Source organism: Pygoscelis adeliae, unplaced genomic scaffold, assembly GCF_000699105.1.
Source record: "Pygoscelis adeliae isolate BGI_AS28 unplaced genomic scaffold, ASM69910v1 Scaffold465, whole genome shotgun sequence".
Classification (NCBI taxonomy): domain Eukaryota; kingdom Metazoa; phylum Chordata; class Aves; order Sphenisciformes; family Spheniscidae; genus Pygoscelis; species Pygoscelis adeliae.
Window position 1 is genome coordinate 343,222 of NW_008824812.1, and position 16,050 is coordinate 359,271.

The following is a 16,050-nucleotide window of genomic DNA, read 5'->3' on the forward strand; positions in this document are numbered from 1 at the left end:
AAGAATCCTCTTGGTCCATTTTCCACTTCTTACTCACACATCTCTTGAGCATGGCTGTACATGGAGACCAGTGGTGACTGATAGCTGTAACCCAGCACAAAAAAACCAGAAATTAACAGTTTCCTGTAGACCACCAGAGGATGCATCTCCTAGCTCAGTTCAGGAGTGCCTGTTGAAGCAGACCTCCCAGTTGTCCCCCCTCACGGTGCTTGGAATGCACTCATTGCTCTTAATGACCCTAAGCAGTCTCACCTGGGGCCTCCACACCGTACCCATGGGCCTGGCAGCCCATTTAAGCTCTGCCCTGGGTGCTCAGTCCTTCCTTGAGCAACATGGGAGGAGCACTGCTCTCCAGCTCAGCTACAGCTGTGCCCTTGCCTGGCCACGGGCCCTGCTGGGCTAGACACCAACCTGAGGCATGATTTCCTGGCTTGACCTGGAGCTGGCTTACCACCATGGACCTGCCCAACAGTCATGGGGCTTTGTCTGACCCTGATTACCCTCACTGGGCCTGACCCTGATCTGTAAACTGACTCACCTGCTTTACCTTGGACCTGCTTCATCACCATGAATGTGCCTAAAGATCTGAAGTCTAGCTGACCCTGGCCGCTGTCTCCAGACCTGGCCTGGTCCCTTGCTTGGGCACTGTAGCATGGGGCTGGTGGGTGAGGCCCCATCCTGCCAACCAGGTTATCTCTTTGGCTGCTGGTTTGCTGTCCCTTAGAAAGCAGCCAGCCCTCGCTGCACATCATAAAGCCAACCTGAAATGTTTTAGCTATCCTGGGTCCTCGGCACCAGCTCATTCACTCCCTGTGTGTGCTCCTGCTGGGACTTGGTAACGTGAGAGTAGACTAAATGCTGTGCAGAAAGCAGACATCTTCATCACGTGTTACTCTCAGAAGTGCCTCAGAGGCTACGTGCCACTGGAAGTTGTTGGACATAAACGCCGTGAGCTGTGTTCAAGGTATGAGCCCCATGCAATGGGAGTTAGGGCACTCCAACACCAGAGCCAGCGAGCCTTAATCTTTCAGTCAAAAAAAAAATGAAGTGGGTGCAGGTTGCAGTGAGAAAGTCTAAGGTGTTGCACTGTCTTGAAAATTATATGTATTATTGTATGTTCTGTGGTTGCGTTGTCTGAGGTGTGACGCATATTGGTAAAATTCTTCTCTGACCCTTTTCTTGCCAGCCGATGTCTCATCCCTCTCAACCATCCCCACAAGCACCACCCTTCAAAGTCCTTGTGGAGAGATGTCGCTCCGAACCCCTCTCCCAGAGCACCCCGATGGGGCTGGACCAGGTGGGAGGGCGCATGCAGCACTTGCTCAGAAGACGCGGTGAGTAGCTTCGCGGTGTTTTTCTCCCAGGTTTGTTTTTTGGGTCTCGCCCATCCTGCAGAGCAAGCCAAGGGCAGTATGGGTTGAAAAGTCAGACGTGTGGCTCGCATCCATGCTTGTTACAACCCTGGAGCCAGGTGAGGGAGCTCTGATAGCCACATGCTACGGAGTTTCTTGCTAGCTAATAAGACCTTTTTGTATACAGTGTCTTTATGAAATAAGGCTATTTTCTCTCTTTAATGTCTCTGAACACAGTCCCTATAATTTGGTTATGAGAAGATGAACAGATAGGCACATAAGGTGTAAAAGCTGTTCAGCAACGTCTGTGCGAGTTTTTGTTTGGTAGTTTCCTCTTGGCTTTCTGTCCTCTTACCAGCCTCTGTTGTGAGTACTTGCCATTTGGAGGTGGCAAGCGGTGATGGATACTGAGATCAAACTCACGTCTCATGTTTGTTTGGAAACACGGCAAGAAGTGAGGTTTTTTTTTCTCCTATGCTTGGGTACTCTTCCTGATCAAGCAGAGAATCTCATGAGCCAAAGACTATGATGAGCTATCGTCTGCATTTGTCCTGCTCAAAACGACCCTAGAGAAAGCACTACAGAATGTATTTGCTGAAAGGGTCTTGTGTTGGCAGGTAAATAGGCTGATGGTTGAATAGACGACATCATTTTTTGAACCTCTAATTAAAAAGATGGATAATTAGAGTAAGGACATTATTTCCTGAAGGGATACTGCTAACACCAAGACTCCTGTGATTTAGCAATGGGCAAGTACGGGAGTGCTGCCAGACTGTGCTGGCATTGCTCAGGAGCACACGAGGGATCCAAGTAGTTAATGGATGGTGGCAGCACATCAGGGTTAAGAAGAACTAGGAAGGAAAAGGCAAAGTGGCTGCCTTTTTGATGGCTCTTCTGTCGGGGTGCACACGTTTCTAGCACATGGGGAGTAACACACGCAGCTCTCAAAATGTGAGCATTACTGTGTTTGCACATTGCTCCTGAGTGCTACTATGTCGGCACGTTGCCTCTGGAGCCTGGTAGCAGCCTCTTGCTATAATCGGCGCTCGCTCTGCAGCTTGATTTTCTGTGAGTCTAGAAAGTGAAACGTGTGTTGCTAAAAATAACAGCAGGCTGCCTGCGTCAGCATCGCGTTTAGGAAATAGGTCTCAGTGCAATCTCTCTCCCAGCAACGCTGGAAGAAAATTAGGATTGCTGCCCACCCAGCCATGCCAGGGCTGCAGCAGGGTCCCAGCTCTGCTGCACTCTGTGCCACTGTCCTGGGCAGAGCAGAGTCCCCACCTATTTGATTTGGGGGCAGGGAGCATGTAGCGTGTGTGTGCGTTTTGCCCCTGTAAGGTAAAGGTGACCTGAAACCCCAGGAGCGGGGGTGTGGATCTCCGCTCTCCCAAACCCTGGGACCATTTACGCTTTGTTAGCTGGTTTCAGACCCCTCAGGACTGACACAGTCTGAAACCTCTGCCTGGGTTAGAGGTGCATCAGGAGAAAAGAAAATTAGCGTTGTGCATCTTTCAGGGAAGAATTCCAGAATTTGGCTGTCTTCCGTAGATGCCTTTCTCTGTGAACGGGATGACAAGCCTCCAGGGGATGGGAACACCCGTGGGGGTGTGTATGCATACGCAGGCACAATATGTGCGCTGGCCGGGCCACGTGCACCTGCGGACAGGAGCCTGTGCTGGCAGCCGCCGTGGGGGCACCAGCGGTGCTCAGCTCTGCTTCCTTCCTCCCAGTGGCTGTCACTCCAGGCTAGGGGATGCGAAGAGTCTGACGGAGGAAGGGATTAACATCTAACCTTGCCAAATGTGGGAGGGAAAAACCCCGGTCTCACACAGAATGGCAGTTTCACCTCAAAAAGAGAGGGATAGGATGGGGAGCTGAAAATTTGCGTTGATTAGAAAAGCGAAGCTTAATTTTGAAAGGTGAGTTGCCAGCCCTCCTCCACCATTTACCTCTTTACAAGCTGTTCTGTGCTTGGGTATGTACCATCTGTAAGGCCAGGCTGAGATTTGGTATAAATGGTATAGCTCGCTTAAAGCTAGATCAGAATTGCATCTGTGAGGGATTGGCCTGAAATGCTCGGGGTGAGAAGTAGCCCAGTTTCTTTAAAAACAGCTTTTATGGACTTTTCCATTTCTGTTTTCTGCATAAATTCGAGGAGCTGTTTCTTTTTCAAGGCATTGCATCATACGGACCACGACGACTGTAAAGCTGGGATTTCTGCAGGTCCAAACTGCAGAGGTGCTGTTAGCAGTTATGACCCAAGGAGCGATTGCGCTCTTAATACTGGTGCATGCAGATGAGGCTCTAGTGCTGCCCGGTGCTCCTGGGAGAGCATTCTGGCTTCACACCCAGCTTGTCTGACCCCACCTGCTTACACCACCTCTGAATTTGGCTCTCGGCTCTTAGTTTGTGCCTGTTTTTTTGTAGTATCCAAGCTGCGCTATTTTTCTTCTATCCCAAGAGCACTGAATAAAGCACCTAAATATACTCTCTGCTCTCTTTTTCTAAAGAAGAGGTTGAATGAGTCTCTTGCAAACAATTTTGTTTCTTTCATTTAAAAGAACAGCCTCCGCCCCCAGCCTGAGCTAAAGCACAGCATTTATCTTTTGTCGTTCCTTTTTTTTCCTGTGGATTTTATCCTGGCAGCTGAGAACGAACAGGCTTCAAAGACTCTGAAGGTGCGCGGGAACTGCAGGAACGGTGGACGTCGATGGAACCTCTTCAAGCCTGGAGCTGAGAAGCTGCAAATCAGTAGGGTAAGGTGTTGTTTGAAATATGCCTCTGCCTGCTTCAGGGGTAGTATTTACCTGCCACGTGTTTAGCCTCGGAAACTAACAACATGCTTTACTAACAGCTTCCTGAATCTGTGGTTCTTTCAGCTACAGATGGGGATTTTTTTTGTTATTGGAGTTATTTTGTAGCAATAAAAGAATAGGTGCATTATCCTTTCCCCTCTGGATTAGTTTCCCGTCAATGTATATCGGAGGCTTTATGGTCTAACGGAGGCATTGGGCCTCCCGTTTCTTTGGCTGAGTATTCCTTGCAGGTGGCTGCAACTGTGACGTTTCAGATCACCTATAGATTTGCTCTGTGGTTTTGATGATCTTTCCCCCCCCCCCTTTCCCTTTTAACCATGTGTCTTTTGGGTTTGGTACTGCTACCAGCACTGTCTTGGTGACAAATTCATGTCACTGATTCTTTCCCAAAGCGTTTCGCAAATATAGGCACAATCCACTTTGTTCTTTTTTTTGTGAATGACACTTCTAGCGGGGAGAAGTAAAAGCTGTTGTGGGCCTGGGGATGTCCATGTCTTTCTCTGGGAAAAATTCAGAAAAGATGGCAAAAATTGGACCATTTGTCTGATACGTTTCCTTGCTTGTGGGGGGGGTTGCTCTTCACCTATGCTGTGCTGTGCGTTTGAAGTCTGGCGACCTTGGTTATTCCATGGTCTTGTTTCAGATTTGTGTCATTTGTGAGTCTGGTTTCGCTGGTACCCGACATATAAGACTCTGGATTGTCCAAAAACAATTTGCTAGCTGGCAACTAACGTGATGCAAGGGGAGTTTTCTAGTGAATAGGGCAGAAGGGATTTAGCCCTTATTGTTCCTCTAGGGCAGACAAACAAAGGATGATCTGGGAGCCAGGAATCTCCCTGCTGGAATTGAGAGGGGGAACTGACCTTCTGCAGTTGTGTCTGTGTGGCTCTTTTCCTCCCCATTACTTGTCTTCCTTACCAGTCCTTTATTGTATTCATTTTCCCTTTGATATCTGATGAACTGCTTTCCTGAAATGTGATTTCCAGGGAGGACCTGGCCTCTGTCTGTGTTTTTGTATCATAGAAGCAGTAAGTTGGCTGTGAGTGAGACTGACTTCTCCAGCCTGCTTGCGTTGGGTGTTGGCTTCCAGGGAAGACGTGCAGGGATGGACCACTGGTATTTCAGCCACTTGTGACTTTCTGGAATGCCATCTTGCATCACTTCTTTTCTCTTTCCTGATTTCTTTGTGGGCTGAGACACAAGCCAGAGGATAGACAGACAAGGAGTTCAGCCTTTCCTTTTCTCTCCCTTCCCTTTGGGTCCCACCTTGCTTCCCAGACATAAACTGCTGCTTTCAACTCAGGAAGGCTGTTTTGGTTATAGGCATGCTGAACATCTAAGCTCCTGGAAGATAAAATGATCCAAATCCAATAGAGCTGTTTGTCCTCGGGGCCAGAATAAAGGTAGGCGACTGCAGAGTTGCTGTTACAGCAATGAAGTATCCCGTTGCACAGTATGCAAGCCCTACCTCGGCATATCATCAGGTGTGTTATTCATATAAACCATTTCCATGTTCAGGATCTGGGGCTGGCCAGTGCATGGATATGTTTGGTCTACCTTAATTAATCAAACACTTTCTTAATCTCTTAAGAGGAGCCATAAGTTTTGCAGCCTTCATAGCTTTCCTTCAGGCCCTGCTTGGAAACCAAGGTGCGATTCTGTTTTGACACAGTATTGCTACTGAATGCATGAGAAACAAGATGGCCTGTGTCCTGAGTCATCTCAATAAAACCAGACCTGTTTCTGATTGCAAATAGAGCCTGACATTAGAGCACCGTTACAAAGGCAACGGGAAACTTCAGCAAACCAAAATTACTGCTGAAGTTTGGGAAGGGTTAGTTAAGGAACTTTGCTTCTCCAGCGGTGATGCCTAGGAAGGATGTGGAATTAGAAAGGGAAATGAGCTTCTCATGAGCACAGAGACTCATGTGTGATGTTCGGCTCAGACACGGGCGTGCCAAAGGCCTGTGCATCACTGGGACAGAGAATTGGGTTTGGGTGCTGATCAAGACGCCCTCGGAGACTTGTTCAGCGCTGCCATTAGGCAGCTTGTTGCTCAGCCTGCATTACAGTGAACATGCAGGTGTGAAACCTGTGCCGGGGTTTATAAATCAGAGGTACTGTGTTAAGTGCTGCAAGAGTAGGATATATAAATATGGCTCACAATAGCAGTGCTGGAAAATTCATCTGTCGCCTCTGCCCCAAGCTGAGTGAAGATCTATGGGTCTGTAAATCACCTCTTTGCCAGAAAGAAATTTCTTCTTTGGCAAGATGTATAAATTTGAGATAAGATATGTGGGCTTGGGTATCTCTTGTCGGGTGCATTCATTGACAGCTGACGACCAGTCAGGTGGCAGAGCTAGCACAGAAAGGAGTAAGTTATCCTTCCAAACCAGAGGCCAGGCTTCTGCGGAAACTGTGCCTGATTTCTATCTTGAATGGGAATGCGTGAGGTGGAGAGAGAGCAAGAGGAGACTGATAAACCATTGGGCTTGTCTTAGCGGCATTGGTGCCATCTGGGCCCTTGAGGAGATCTGGGTGGTTGTGCAAAAAGAGCATTGGTATCACTACATGTCAGGCAAAAACGCAGAGCTGTTGATGAGCAGCTGCCTTGGGAACCCTCAGAGGCTGCTTATTCTTTGCTCTGTGCAATGTGCAGATTTTGGCAAAAAACATTTCCCTCCCCCTCCCTTCCTCTTTTTTTCTTTTTTCTTTTTCTTTTTTTTTGGGGGGGTAGAGTTGTATGTGTGATTTAGAAGTGGCAGGTCTTAACTATCTGCTAACCCAGGAGTCTGGGCTGAGAGGCTGATCCTAAGCCCAAGGAGGAACCCTGCTTGTCAAGACCACTGCTTGTCACTCTCGTTTGTCACATCTGGTAACAGTGTCCATCACTTTGCAGCTGGCTGCGTCTTAATCCATCTGTCCAGACAGCAGGGATGGCAAAATGCAGTTGCAGAAATAAGTGGTGGTAGCAGGAAAGGAGAGAAGGGCAAGTGTCTAATCCTGTGCTGCATCTCATCTTCATCCTAGGAGTATGTGTGTGCATGCACAGACCTGTGTTATTTCTTGCTGCTCATGGCTCTCTTCTATGCCCAAGCTGTCCTAACAAGTGAGCGTCTGCAAGTCTGAGCACAAGCTTTAGTAATTTTCTATAGAGTAGGTAAGGTTTATTGTTCCCGCTTCGTAGGTGGGGATAAGAAAACTGAAGCACCAGAGGGTGGTACACGCAGAGCCATGCAATGATTTTTTTATATCTCTCCTAATTTCAAGAAGCAGGAAAGAAGTAAATAGGATCAAACTGAGTCAACTTTTAAAAGCTTTCAGTATTTTTTTTTTTCAGAAGTATGCTTCTAAGCCTGGAGAAGACTCTGAATTGAAACAGTTTATGTGCAAAGCATTTGCTTTTAGGACTTAGGTCACTCAGAGCCTTTGCTTTTGTGGGAGCAGTTTGGCACAATCAAGACCAACTTGCATGGGACCTCAAGGTGCCCAAAACTGCAGGCTTCACTGCAGCAGACAGCTGAAGTGCCAAAGAGTAACCCAAAAGGCTTCCCTAGCTCTGACGGGCCGAGGGTAGATTTATCCTCAGGCAGGTCCTGCCAGCTGGGCCATGGCTGATCCCTGGGGACAATGGAGAAGGGGAGAAATGAGTTACTTTCTCCAGCCCCAGAGCAATTCTGGGAGATGTTTTATGGTCTGGATGGCAGAAGCAGAGGATGACAGTCCCATCCTGGACTGGCTTCATTCTGACCCAAATCACTGGCCTCTGCTGCTATTTATGAAGGGACTTGTTGCTTCTAGTTAGCTGTCCAGTCGTTTCAGCTCTTTCCATAGACAAATGCTGTGGGGACGTACTCCAGAAGGAGATTCCGCCCATTCCAGAATTGGAACCATCCTCTCAGTGTGTGGAGGCAAGTGTGTGTTGGTTCTCTCTATCTTACCTGTGACTAGAGATTTAATTTTTAGCCTTTAACTTAGCAAAGATGACTGCAAACATTCCCGATCTCTGCTCCTTTTCCCCCTTCCTGTCCTGCGTGCTCTTGTACAAGGGACTAAAGCCCAAATTTATATGCTGGAGGAAGCCACTGCTAATTAGTTGGAATGGAAACTTTGCGTGAGAGGCAGCTTCTTTGACATCCCCTATACTAATAACAGGCAGGCCTGCTGTGCAAAAGTGTTGGATATTCACAAAAACCCCACCAACCTAGCCTGTCCTTTCTCCTCTCTAAGTCATGAGCTATTTTGAGAGGCTGGTGGGGGGTTGCCATTGCAATGGTGGTGGTTGTGCGAATCCACAGCTCCCCAAAGCTAATTCCCTACTGGCGTGTTTATGAGGAATTGCAATGGTGGTGGATGTGCGAGTCCACAGCTCCCCAAAGCTAATTCCCTACTGGCGTGTTTATGAGGAATCGGAAATTCAAACAACGCGCAGCCTCCAAGAGAACAGAGTGAAGGGAAAGTTGATTTGGGTTCTCTCTGTGTTGCAATGAATAGGGAATGCTGCTTGATATTCAGTACCAGCTCTCCTGCTTTCTATTTTTATCTTCTAGCATAATGCTGAGTGAGCATTTTGTTTAGTGGGGTTATTTTTTTCTATTTGAAATGTGTCCTGCACCATGTTTCTCTCGCCTTGCTACTTAGGGGAGGAAGGGGGTGTGGCAGGGACTGTGGACTGCTGCATTCTGATACGTGAGCTGTATGTAATCATAGTCATTTTTAGTCCTTCTGTCCATGTGAATAGGCTGATAGAAAAGCATAGTCCCGTGGCTTTCCTGGTGCTAATTAGTTTAAATATCAGTGCGCTGGTTACGAGAGGTTTATATGCACATATAGAGGGCTGCCAGGAAAATGCAGCCTCTTTTAATCTCTTTTCCCTCATTTTAAACATTCAGTACTTCTCCTGGCAGGGTATGTCTGATCTGTATATTTTTGGGGGGGTTTGTTTTATATCTTGAGAAACCTATTACGCTGCTCTACTTAGCAGTGCTCCGAAATCTTTATATAATTTTTTCCTTTGTTTTCCTCCGTGAAGTCACTCTTAGGCATTTATAAATGTTTTTTGCAAGTTCTGAAAAACTCTGTCTGTGCAGCGTGGTTAAAAGAAAGAGATAAAAATTGCCTGGCTCATTCAAAGAGGAAACAGCAATTCAGCCCAGGCTGTCAGATCCTGATGCCCCTGTCTCAGAGCCTCGTAACTCTCTAATGCTGTTACGTGGTCCCCATCTGTCTGTGCGAAGAGTGCTCAGCAAGGATCTCTGAATTAGTGGGGTTTGCAGCAGTGGGCAGCCTTTTAAGCACCTGAGGTCTGATGTGTCTAATCCAATTTAGTTTATGAACTGGTCAGGGCACAGAGAACATGTGAACACCGTATAGTCTCCGGTGAACTCTAGGTTATCCCTAAACCCATTTGCATCCATTTCGCATGAATGGACCGTGCTTTGAACTTGCTCCCCAGTCAGTGTGATGAGTATTAGTGCAAAATACACTTTAGGATTCCTAGTACCAGAAGTGCGCAGTACTTACAAACTTACCATGCTCTGGTTATTTTGTCTTGCTTCGAAATAACATTTAAGAGTGCTGTGTTTCTGTACAGAGCAGCGCTGGGGGGACGTAAGCCTTGATTGCTTTGGTGTTAGACCAACAGTGCCTAGCACGGGTGTTTCTCCACCACACCTGGGGACAGACAGGGCTTCTGTGAGCATCAGTCTTTACAGGAAGGAGAAGCTTGAAATGACGGAATGGTGAACTTTGAGTGGTGGGTTTCTGTTCTGGGTAGCGCAAGAGAGAGATTTGAAATTGCAGACTTAGAAGAGGTTCTCAGCTGTTTAGAGGTTACGTGTAAGCCTATAGTAAGAAGAATCTCAGCTTCCAGTTCGTGATGGTCTTTATAGTGCAATTGGACCTTGGGGTGTTTTCTGTGCAACTGCAGGTACTGCATCCTGCATAGTATGAAATGCGTGTATAACGGTGACTGTACATCATCACCTCTTCTATAGTTCAGATTAAACTCTCTATACTCATCTTAAATATCAGCTTGGAATGGATCCTTTGCCGTATTGCTCAGTAGTTCCACCTTGATTGCTCTGCTTCAACTCATTACTCAGCTCTGTCACCGTGTTTCACTCTGGGATATGGTTTATACAAAAGAAGCTTTAATGTAAACTCAATTTGTGTTGCATTGCTAAAACCTTAATGACATTTTGCTTGGCAGCAGTATATACTCCGTGTGGTTTGCCCTTCCCCAGTGCACGATGTTCTCAATAAACTAAAGTCCATGGTAGGTGTAGCATGAAAAATCTCTGAGTAAATATTGGAACAAATGCTTTTGTAGTGCTTCCTGAGCTCTGGCTGCATTTGTGATTCAAGGCCACTGCTCTGTCACCAGTATTTAGCTGAAAAGGAGCTAAATTTGGGAGGGAACGGCGAAAGCACAGGTCATAGCTTCAAAATCTCTTCTGTAGCTGCTGAGATGTTATTCTGAGATGCATCTTCTATACAAAAGTGCTGCTGAAGCAACTGGTCACGGGCTAAGTGAGTACATCCAGAAACTCATCAAGGGATGAAGGGGAAGTGGTTACCATGTGTGTGGCTCCCTGTACTCTCAGAGATGAGGTCCAAAGTGCTTCGTCAGACTGACACGGCCAAGGGCAATTCCCCTTCAGCTCCTGTGATGGAGAGCCGCAGTGTGGAGGTGGGAGGGCTGTCCTTGTACTCCTGTGGTGGTGTGAGCTGTGTGCAATACCATGCTGTGTCCAAAGCTGTTGATTTGTTTCCGTTGACGCCCTGGAAGGAAGATCTGGGACCATCCCCTCTGCTCCTTTCCCCCGTCTCTTCTAATCTGATGATACTCTTGTAATGTGGAGGGGATGTGTTCATAAAAAACAAATACAGTGCACCAAGCCACCCTGCTGTGATGCTTTGACTGGCATGTGAAAATCTGGGGCTTGCAGGGAAGGTGCAGTTGCTTTGGCTGGATTTTGTTCTGCGTTTTGCCATCAAGAAGCTGAAGTAGGGTTTGGGTAACAGGCTGCCACTACCTAGTACCACAGGTAGGAATAAAGGGTTTAATTTCGTCCCTGGTTTTGTCCTACAGGATTATAGTGGTTTTCACACCTGAATGAAACTTGGGACATTAACCCAACAGTGTGCTTGTACTTGGAGAACGAGGAGTATAAAATTAACAGGATGAGAAGCTGCAAAGGGAGCTTGGGTATTATATTAGTGAAATCACATAGCCTGCAATGAGCTCCTCAATGAATCAGGGAAAACTTCATCTCTTAACGGACTGCACAGAATACAGAGAATAATTCCCCTAATAAATCTCCTTCAGTCTCTAATATCTAGGGAAATATATTATCCTGTTGTCCAAAAACCTTGAGAGATCAGTCTTATCTGAACAAGAATACACATTTCATGTTAGCTCCGTCTGGTGTGATAGGGTCAGCGGTTGCATTCCTGTGCAGCTGGAAAAAAGATGGAATAATAGCTGGTTGCAGTACTGCTCTTACCAGTATTAAATACTGTTTGCCATCACAATACCAAGGCAGACTGCATCAGCAGGATGCATTGCAGCATCCTTTGAAGAGTGGGGGAGGCTGCAGAGCCTGAACCACCATGAGCCGGCATCAGAGAAACCGCCCCCTTGTCAGGGACGCAGCACAAAGCCTGTGGCCGTTGGGGACCACCTTCGGAGGGGTCTTCGGCCACTGGCCTTGAACCGTTCTTGCCCTCATCAGTGGATTTAACTTATGCTGACTGTGGAGAGTTGCTTGGGCACTGGTCGCTTCCCAGGTCAAGATGTATTTTCTTGCAAATCCACGTGCTAACAAAGCGTTGTCTTTTGCAGTTCTGCTTGTCTGCTGTTGCTTTGCGCGGTGGTGTCAAATGTAGGGTTTCTCCCCAGTGATGCTGTATATGATTTGGTAAGTGAGAGAAAGGAAAACAAAGTAATTGCTGCAAGCCAGAAAAGGCTGGATGTCAAGCGCAACTGGAGTAGGATGCCCAAGAAGCAGATTCCTCCAAGAGAGATGAGTCAGCACTGAATGATTCCCGCTTACACTCCTCCTCATAGAAGAAGTTACATATCTCAAAGCAGAAATAACTCCACCGCTGCCCTTTGTATGACGGGTGCTCCTCAGCTCTCTGTCTCTTGACACGCTTCCAAATTTTTAGGTGAGTTCAGCCTTGCCTGGAGAAACAGGCAGGTCCCACCGCAGCCAGGCAATGATTTGTGACTGTCTTTTAAAGGGGACCTGCTATGCTGTAGGGGTACTTGGTATATTTAGATGTGGAAGTGGATAGGTCAAATCAGTGTCAGCATAAAGCTGGGGAAGGGACTGAGCTGAATAGTGAGCAGCATGTTGCCAAGCAGTGACAGGGCTGCCTTGTTGCAGTTGTCTTTCGGGCACTTAAATGGGCTGCAGTCAGGTGATATCCTCTAGAAAGCAGGAAAACAAAGAGAAAAAGGTAAATTAAAGCTTTGCAAGACTTCGCCATAGCAGTGATGCACTCAGGTGTCTTGGCAATGATGACTGCGTTCCTGGAATTGCACAGGGCGATGCTGACAGAAGCTGTCTTGTGGGATTGCCTTTGTCTTGTGAGTGTTGACTCCCAGATGTTCAGCTGTGTGGGCCACTGCTGGCTTGAGCACCTCTGGGAAATTTCCACTGTCTTTGCAGTACGACAGACCTGGGCTCTGCACTGCGAGGCTTTCAGCGCCACAGCGACTCCATGAAACGGTTAAGAAGCTAATGCAGTCTTTTGCAAACGGCTTTGTTATTTTGCCTCCATCGAGCCTGCTGAAGAGCGTACTCTCAGGTGTTTTCCCTGTAATTGCACTGTTTGGTGCTTGCTGTGTAATTCCCCTGCTGGAATACAGCACAGCACAATCGGCCAGCCAACGCCGTGAGCAAAGCTCCCAGGATGTGGTGTTTCAGTGCAGGGTAAGAAAGATGTTTCTAGACTCTCCTCCCTTCTCTGACAGCTCAGTGATGTGTGCAGGTGAGAAGTTTCTTCCTAGAGATGAGGAGGGAGAGCTATTCCCCACCACAGTCTCCGTCCTTTCTCTTTACTGCAGCCAGGGTTTGTAAGGGATTGAGCTGCTCGTGGTCTTGTGTTATTCATTTATCCGTGTGACTTCACTGGAGCCAGTGAGTATGTAAGGTGAAATGCCTCGAGCCCTTGTAATGTTGGATGCAGGGGTGGATAAGGGTGATGGATGAGGGAGGAAGATAGTGAAGGGAGATGTCTCAAGAATAAGCTGAGCAATAATCCTGCCCAAATGTGAAGTTCTTGCTCAGGCAACACCATCCTGGGAGGCAGAGCTTTGGCTGGGAGTGAAGTAAGAACCTGAAGCACCGGTACTTTCAAAACAAGGATATGCTAAAACAAAACCAGTCAATTCTCTTGGCCCAGTCAGCTGCGCAGGTTAGGAAAATGTTCAGACCCACCTCTACAGCATTTTGCAGTGACAAAGTTATTATAGAAATGGATTTTGTCCGTCTTTTGCCAGTAGTTGGGGACTGGACAAGAAGAACCAGTGGTTGGATCTTTTTGTACACATGATTTATTTCACTGCATTCTTTATTAGGGCCATCTCTTTCTCTTCTAAGATATCTCATTTTTATTTTTGACACTGGACAAATATCAGATGTTCCTCAAGAGAGATCTGTGATTACAGCTCAGTTTTGACAGTTGAGAATCGTCCAACCGACATATTCGCTTCATCTGAAATGCTGCTATTTTGAGCTCTGCTTTTGTTTTTAACCATCAGTGATAAGTTTGCATTTCCTATGGATGATATTTTGGGTTGATGCGTGTTGTTACAAATCAGGTCTGCAGTGGATCTGGCTGTAGTGTTTAAAACTCCACCATGCAAAATGTTTATCCTCCTGTGTGAGTTTTGTTTTGTCTTTTCTGATTTGATACTCTTTCACCCAAATCAGAGCAGAACTAAATCCCCGCATCCCAGCTGGTCATCACTAAATAATTTGGTTTACATCTTGCTGAAGCATTTTATAAGTGCTTCTGCAGAAAGACTTTTTTCCTCCTTTTTCCTTTTTTTTTTTTTTTTGGCTGTAAGATAAAGGCAGACCGAACTTCACAAGCACTTCTTTAGGAATCGGGCATGTTCCAGCTATTATTTTGCAAACTATTAGAGCGGCAGATGATGAGGTGGGAACCCAGTTATGCAAAGAAAGCCACGTCACTCTTGGCCAAAAATAGCTTCGGTACCTGTGCATTAAGGTGGAAACAAAGGCCCTTGGTGTACATACAGCAAACAGCGACGGGAGGGAGGCGAGAGGGGAAGCTGCAGCTTTTTGTTTAGAGCCCCTCAGGAGATATTTAGAGAAAGCGTGTTTTCCAGAGACGAGCAGAGTATCCCTGCTTATAATTTCAGTGGGATAGGAGTTACTGCCTTTCTTATACAAAAAGGGGACTAGGGTTTTGCGAGATGGCACTCTGTTCTCAGGGGTGTTAATAACTTTTAACATCAGGTCCCCCACAGATCATGAAGAAATATCGGAGAATAGTTAAAAAATGTTTTCTTGCCTTTTCTTCTTCTGCTCAGTCCATCTCTAGCACAGTGAAAGCCTGTTTGTTTCTGCAGTCGTATGTGATTCTTAGATAGCCTGTCGGTTCCTTGCTGTGGGAGATGGTTTCACATCTCATTGCGGAGTGTTTCCTTTGCTACCTTGGCTTAAGTCTTCATCTGTTTTCATTTCAGCCTTATCCAGCACTGCAGCGCCCTAAATAATTTTGAGATCACCCTACTAGCTATTTGCTGTGTGTTATGGACATGCTGCCTGTTAAGTTTACAGGGTATTTGCAGCAGGGATGTGGTCCGGCTTCCTTTAATATGCTGCACGTTGCTCTCCACCAGGCTTAAAATAAACTTTTTTCTTTCTTCTGTAATATTGCTACGGTGAGCTCCCTTTGCAGTGATGTGTTTAATTGCAGTTTGTTATCTAGCTGTTAGGAGATCGTATAGTGTTACTGGCCCAAGATACAGTTTTGGGTAAATAGAGGAGATAAAGTAGGAACTCAGGTATGGAAAACGCAGCTTGTAGGTGTGCAGATGTAGTTTCCATTGGATTAAAGCCTCCTTTTTATGAAGACTTGCAATTTCTTATCTCACAATACTTTCCTGGGATGAGTCGAAAGGGGCCTATAAAGTTGAACAAAGGCTTGACGCCTCCTGTAATGGGCAGAGCGATTCCCAGGCACTGTTCATTACCTATTCCTCACAGACGTTTTTTGTCTCAATTAGAAATCTTGCTCAAATTATCTCTACATTCATCCAGAATTGCGAGTGCCTATCAGAGTATCTTACTTAATGTGTTCAAATAGGAGTTGTCTGTTCCTGCTCCTCCTCTTTCCGAAGGTACGTATAAACTTCTTCTCCTGCAGAAATTTCCAGACACAGATCTTTATTGTTTAGGGGTGTCCGTGTCCCCCCCCCACCAGTTTTGTTCTGTGTACGTGTCTGTTTCAAGGATGGTTCGCCTTTTCCATACTCGAGTGTTTTCCAGACAGGATTCCCATGCGTGTTGCCGTTTAGGTTGTGCCAGTTGAGTATTGCTGTATTCCGAACGGCTGACCTCAGCTGAACATCAGCCTGCACAGCTACACAGAAAGGGAAGATTACTGCTGATTTATTGGCCTGTCAATTAAATAAGAGCACTAGGATTCTCGCTGCATGGCTGAGAGGTTAGGTATTGTGGTGACTGCAAAAGACCAGCTTTCTTAAATGTAACTGCTCGTTTCTATACATTTATGTTTAATTAAAATATTTGTACATCCTGCACTCTTCAACATTAATTCTGAGATTTATTTTGAACCATTGCCAGGGGAATACATTGTTATGGCATCCTCCTTCCACA

At 46.4% G+C, this 16,050-nt stretch overlaps 1 protein-coding gene across 1 annotated transcript in view; it reads left to right on the forward strand.

The window, feature by feature from the left end:
- ARHGEF9 (Cdc42 guanine nucleotide exchange factor (GEF) 9) overlaps positions 1-16,050 on the forward strand; it is a 194,620-nt gene that overhangs the window by 10,935 nt on the left and 167,635 nt on the right. Inside the window, exons 2-3 of the mRNA XM_009324258.1 lie at positions 1,187-1,334; positions 3,999-4,108. Coding sequence (XP_009322533.1) covers positions 1,187-1,334; positions 3,999-4,108 — 258 coding nt within the window. The remainder of the gene's footprint in view (positions 1-1,186; positions 1,335-3,998; positions 4,109-16,050) is intronic.